Source organism: Tasmannia lanceolata, unplaced genomic scaffold (assembly GCF_043159265.1).
Source record: "Tasmannia lanceolata isolate RefF3 unplaced genomic scaffold, GAP_Taslan_0.1 ptg000002l, whole genome shotgun sequence".
NCBI lineage: Eukaryota > Viridiplantae > Streptophyta > Magnoliopsida > Canellales > Winteraceae > Tasmannia > Tasmannia lanceolata.
Window position 1 is genome coordinate 3,357,795 of NW_027518679.1, and position 5,833 is coordinate 3,363,627.

The 5,833-nt window shown below is 50.7% G+C and overlaps 1 protein-coding gene across 1 annotated transcript; it reads left to right on the forward strand.

Annotated features, from left to right (window-relative positions):
- The first annotated feature begins 1,914 nt into the window (after positions 1-1,914).
- On the forward strand, positions 1,915-3,047 carry LOC143882196 (uncharacterized). The gene is made up of 3 exons (XM_077385658.1): positions 1,915-2,292; positions 2,443-2,889; positions 3,006-3,047. The coding sequence occupies exons 1-3, from the start codon at positions 1,915-1,917 to the stop codon at positions 3,045-3,047; spliced, it is 867 nt and encodes a 288-aa protein (XP_077241773.1).
- The last annotated feature ends 2,786 nt before the right edge of the window (positions 3,048-5,833 follow it).

Below are 5,833 nucleotides of genomic sequence, written 5' to 3' on the forward strand. Positions count from 1 at the left end.
TGGCAAGATGAATTCATTAAAAAGGAAGGGGACCGAGGTGGGCCTCAACCAAAATTACAAGAAAATAAAACAACAATAACAAGAAAGACAAATCTCAGGGAGGGAGGAAGTCAAACCACTCCAACTCCAACCTTCTAACCCCACTTCTAGCCAAGGAGTCCGCCTCCCCATTAGCAGATCGCCGAACATGATTGAAAACAATAGATGAGCCCGCAATTAAATCATCTATTTCATCAAAAATAGAAGAAAATCTCCAAGGAGGCGACACCAACCCCTTCAACCATTTAATCACATTCAAAGAATCTCCCTCCACAATAGTGATATCCATGCTATCTCTCTCAAGCCTTTTTATGCCATGATAAACCGCCCTCACCTCGGCCTCCGAGGCATCACAAACTCCAAGAGGGCCGGCAAAAGCCCATATAACTTCACCACAAGCATCCCGACACAACCCACCAACACCGGCCGGGCCCGGGTTCCCAATACTCGACCCATCAAAGTTAATTTTGAACATTTCAATAGGCGGAGCCTCCCATCTCTGAACAATCGGATGCCGGATCTTCCTACTAAAGCAAACAATCCTCCAACCCTCCCATAAGTCAAAGGCCGATACAAAACGGAAAGCCGGTAAACTTCTCGCCCATGAAATAGTGAGCGCAATAATTTTCATATATATCCAATACGGAGATTTTGCAACTCCTTCTAGCCTCTTCCTCTTATTCTCCTTCTTTTCCCCCTTCCTACTCACGAAATGGTTTTTGTTTTTTTATTATTATATGTGCTATCCACTAGGAGACAGCCCGATATCATATGTCCCCTCCGCCCAGCCATAATCCAACATGCTACAACCCTATGCCTGCGGCTGGGCCATTACGGGCAGGAATTCTGATCAGTTACAGCCTCCCTAAAACCAGGTTTGCATATGAATCAGTAGAGTTGAGTCTACGCAATCGAGTCCCACTGCTAATGTTTGCTTTTATCTCTCCTTATAACACAATATTTATTTGTTATGCTCATATTTTGTGGATTCATAAAAAAAAAAATCGGCAGATAAATATCGGTTGTCATCTGTCACTTAGGCCCTTGCAAAAAGAATCAATTGTTGAGATGAAATCCGATGAACCTACATTTTCCTCTAAATTCATTGTAATCTAGCACATAGGCCCTCATAAAAAAATTGTTGAGATGAGACCCCATCAATTTAAAAACCTACATCATTTTTCTATATATCTAATTTTATCAATGTACACTCCCCTTCAAAGGAACATGCCAGATTATAATCGACGGAGGATAAACAGAGCCAAGGTCATCTGTGATCTGAGCCTGGGCTTTTTTATCAGAGAGATCCGGTACCCCGAGTGGCTGTCAAATGTGGTCATGGTCAAGAAAGCCAGTAGGGGCTGGCGGGCCTGTATAGACTTCACAGACCTAAACCGAGCTTGCCCAAAGGACCTCTGCCCCCTCCCGCGTATAGACCAGCTCATCGACGCCACATCCGGGCACGAGCTCCTCACCTTCCTAAATGCCTTCTCGGGTTACAATCAGGTGAAAATGCACGAACCAGACATCCCGAAAACAGCGTTCGTCACCGATCAGGGCGTCTACTGCTACACCGTCATGCCCTTCGAGTTAAAAAACGCAGGGGCCACATATCAGCGGCTCGTTAACAAGCTATTCCGGGAACAAATCGGAAGGAACGTGGAGGTGTATGTTGATGACATGCTGGTAAAAAGCTTGAAAGCCTCCAAACAGATCACTGACCTTCAAGAAACTTTTGACACCCTGCGACGAGCCCGGATGAAGCTGAACCCCGCAAAATGCGCCTTCGGGGTGACTTCCGGGAAGTTCTTAGGGTTCATGGTTAGCGAGAGAGGCATCGAGGCCAACCCCGAAAAAATCTAGGCCATCCTGGACATGGAGCCCCCGACAACAGCGGTAGTGGTGCAGAGGCTCGCAGGGCGAATCACCGCCCTCGGCCGTTTCATGCCCAAGTCGGCGGAGAAATGTCAGCCCTTCTTCAAACAGCTAAAAAACATACGAGAATTCGAACAGACCCCGGCCTTCCAAGAGGCCTTCGACGCCTTGAAACAGTACCTTCAGACACCGCCCGTACTAGCCAAACCTAAGCCGGGGGAAGAACTATTTTTGTATGCGGCCATCAGCCCTACGGCAGTAAGTGCGGTATTGGCCAAACAGAGCGACAAGAAGGAACACCCGGTGTACTATGTAAGCAAGACCCTCCACGGTGCGGAAGTCCGGTACTTAAACATAGAGAAGTTCGCCCTCGCAGTTGTGAGCGCCGCCCGGAAACTCTGCCCCTACTTCCAAGCCCACCCCATAATACTTTTGACTGACCAACCCCTCAGGAGAATTCTCCAAAAGCCGGAGACCTCAGGCAGGATGGTAAGCTAGGCCGTCGAGTTGGGAGAGTTCGACATACAGGTCCGACCGAGGCCGGCCATTAAATCCCAGGCCCTTGCCGACTTTAAAGTGGAATCCACAGCCCCTGCCACGGAACCGGCAATAAAGGAAAATGCCAGAGGCCCCACCGAACAGACGGCTTGCGAAGACACGAGGCCAGACTCGGCGGAACAGAGCGGCGAGATTCACTGGACCCTGCACGTTGATGGCTCAGCAGGTAAAACGGAGCGCGGGGTGGGAGTGGTCCTCCACGGCCTTGAAGGATTCACATTAGAATACGCCCTCCGACTAGATTTCAAAGCCTCCAACAACGAGGTTGAATACGAGGCCTTGTTAGCAGGGCTAAGCCTAGCCACGGAGCTCGGCGCAAAAAAGTTAAAAGTCTATAGCGATTCCCAGCTCGTCATCAATCAAGTAAACGGGGCATACGAGGCCAGGGGCCTCAGAATGAAGAGATACCTCCAGAAGGTAAAAGAAAAGCTGCAGAGAATGGGGGAAGTTGAGATTCTCCAAGTACCGCGATACATGAACAATCGAGCGGATGCATTGTCGAAAATGACCTCTGAAAAAACCCACGACTTCAGTACCGTGCTCACAGAGATACTGTCCCACCCCAGCATCGATGAGGTACAAGTCTTGGAAATTCCACCAGGACAAACTGGATGGATCCCATCATGCGATACCTAAAAGATGGGATACTACCCGAAGACAAGCTGGAAGCCCGACGCCTAACTGCAAAAGCCACCCACTACGTGATCCACGGACCCAGGCTGTACAAACAGTCATACACATGGCCGTACCTCTGATGCCTGGTACCCTCCGAATCGGAATACGCACTACGGGAGGTACACGAAGGAATTTGCGGGGACCACGGAGGCGGCAGGATCCTAGCTTAGAAAATCGTAAGGCACGGCTACTTTTGGCCTACGATCCTCAGGGACTCCAAGGAGTTCATCAAAAAATGCAGCCCGTGCCAGAGGTTCGCCACCACCCCACGTCAACCGGCCATCTCATACACCGCGATGGCAGGGCCCCTGCCTTTCGCCATGTGGGGCATGGACCTGCTCAGGCCGTTCCCAAAAACCCCGAGGGGACACACGATGTTGTACGTCGCCATCGACTACTTCACCAAGTGGATCGAAGTTAAAGTCGTGGCAAAGCCCAACTCAAAAGCAACGGAGAAGTTTTTCTATCATGACGTGGTCTGCCGCTTCGGCATTCCAAGAATACTCGTAACAGACAACGGGCCCCAATTCGCAAGTGCTGAATTCGGCAGATTCTGCATTAATCTAAGCATCGAACACCGTTTCGCCTCCGTAGCACACCCGCAGGCCAACGGGCAGGTGGAGGTAACTAACAGAATCCTACTCCAGAGCCTCAAGAAGCGATTGGGAGAAGCTGGAACGAACTGGGTAGAAGCACTCTCTAGTGTCCTCTGGGCCTACCGAACAACGCTACGGACCGCAACCGGGGAGTCCCCTTTTAGTTTAACTTTCGGGGCCGAAGCAGTCATTCCGTTGGAAATCGGCCTCTCCAGCTTCCGCACGGAGAAATACGACGAACAAGGAAATTCTGAGCTCCTCCGGAACACTCTCGATCTCATGCTCGAGAAAAGAGAGCAAGCCCTCCTCCGAACCGCCTCCTACCAGCAAAGGGTGGCACGATACTACAACGCCCAAGTAAAAAAGCGCACAGTAAAGCCCGGAGACCTAGTACTACGGAGGGGGGAGGTATCCGACCCCCGAAACATCGGAATACTCGCACCAAAATGGGAAGGACCCTACAGGGTCGTTCGAGCACTCCGCCCCGGGGCCTACCAGCTAGAGCACCTCGACGGGACCCCAGTCCCTCGAAGTTGGAGCATGGATAACCTCCGAGAGTTTTACCAGTAAAAAGGTAGCGTAAGGTCCGTGTTTTTCTTTTAAGATATGACGGATGTTTTGTTTGTTTCCTTTTTTTGTGATTTCTAGAAGCAAAGCCATGTTTTCCCCTTTACAAATCAATGGAATAACGTTTCTACCTGAGCCATGTGCATCTCCACTTTCCAGCCTATGATGAACAAAGGGCCGGAAAAAGACAGGGAGTGGGACAGAGGTAGCATCTGAGCCGATCCCCCCGAAAATACCTTAAAACGCTCCCCATGAAAAAAAGACCTCCCTTTAAGGGCAGGCGGGACCCATTAACTCCGAGCTGATCACTCGAGGGGAAGATGGTCCTTCCACGAACAAGACGCCCTACAAGGGTGCACTAGAAGTATTCTCGCCAGCCAGATTAGAACTTAATAACCCGCCGCGAAGAAAAATACTGAAAAGCTAAAATGGCCCACGGCGCATTGTATAAAAAAAGGGGGAGAAAAAGAAAAGAAAGAGAGTTCAAAAGTTATTACAGACCAAGCATGTTAATGGAACCATGAAAAGAAGCAAATCCCCAAGGCATCCGAGCCTCACCGAGCCCCCGCAGAGGTCTCAGTGACTGTCGAAGCTTCCGGGGCAACCGCCGGATCCTCGGCCAGTCTCGTGGTATCCACCGGCACCGGCAAAAGATCCTCCGGAACGGCCTCCTCGGCCTCGTGCACCAACTTCTCAAGAGGAAAGGAAGAATCAACCTCGCGAACACGCCGCCGGCACTTGACGAAAGCATCTATCTCAATATCCACGCTGAACAAGGTTGCGGCCTTAAAAAACTCCTCGAAATCTCGCCATTCCTCCCGTGCTTTCACCAGCTCATCAGCGAAAGTTTGTCGGGCCACCACAAAGTTATTTTCCGCACGGTTCCTCCCATCCTTGGCCAGCTGGAGTCCCCCCCGGAGTTGAGAGACGGTGTCGTCAAGCGCCGCCTTTTTGGCTTGGGCCTTCTCCAAGTCGTCGCTCAACTTGCGAACTCGGTCCTAGAAGGCACCTCTCTCGGACTCATCCTCAACCATGTACTGCAGCATCTTCCTAACGAAGGTTTGAGCCTACAAAAGCCCCCCCCCCACAAACAAAACATCAGAGAATTGCTGCGAACCAAAAAGAGAAAAAACGAAAGCAGAAAGGACCAGCCATCCGGTACTTACGCAGGACATCGACTGAAGATATCGAGCCCCCAGGGCCCTACGGCTGAAGCCTTCTAACTCAGCCTCATCGCCAGGAAGGGCGGTCATCAACCCTAGCTCCACCCTGACCCGGGGATTTCCGAGGATGCTATCCTCAACACCAATCTTCCAGTCGGGTTTAAACAGTTCTCCTTGCGTCCGATAGTACTGCGGGGAAAGCTCCATCCGCTCCAGAAGCAGCTTGGTCATAACCGACCCTTCCAAGTTTTCACTGTGTGCTTGGAGAGGATGGGCCCACTATCTCTACCTAAACCTATGCATTAGGATGGGACGCACTATTTTCTTCAATGGGGTGGTCCCACCATTTTACACCCATAC

Coding starts and splice junctions, on each gene's coding strand:
- LOC143882196 (XM_077385658.1), top strand. CDS start 1,915: ATGGAGCCCCCGACAACAGCGGTAGTGGTGCAGAGGCTCGCAGGGCGA. Junction 2,293..2,442: donor AGAAGTTCGCCCTCGCAGTT/GTGAGCGCCGCC, acceptor TTCGACATACAG/GTCCGACCGAGGCCGGCCAT. Junction 2,890..3,005: donor TGAAGAGATACCTCCAGAAG/GTAAAAGAAAAG, acceptor CCACGACTTCAG/TACCGTGCTCACAGAGATAC.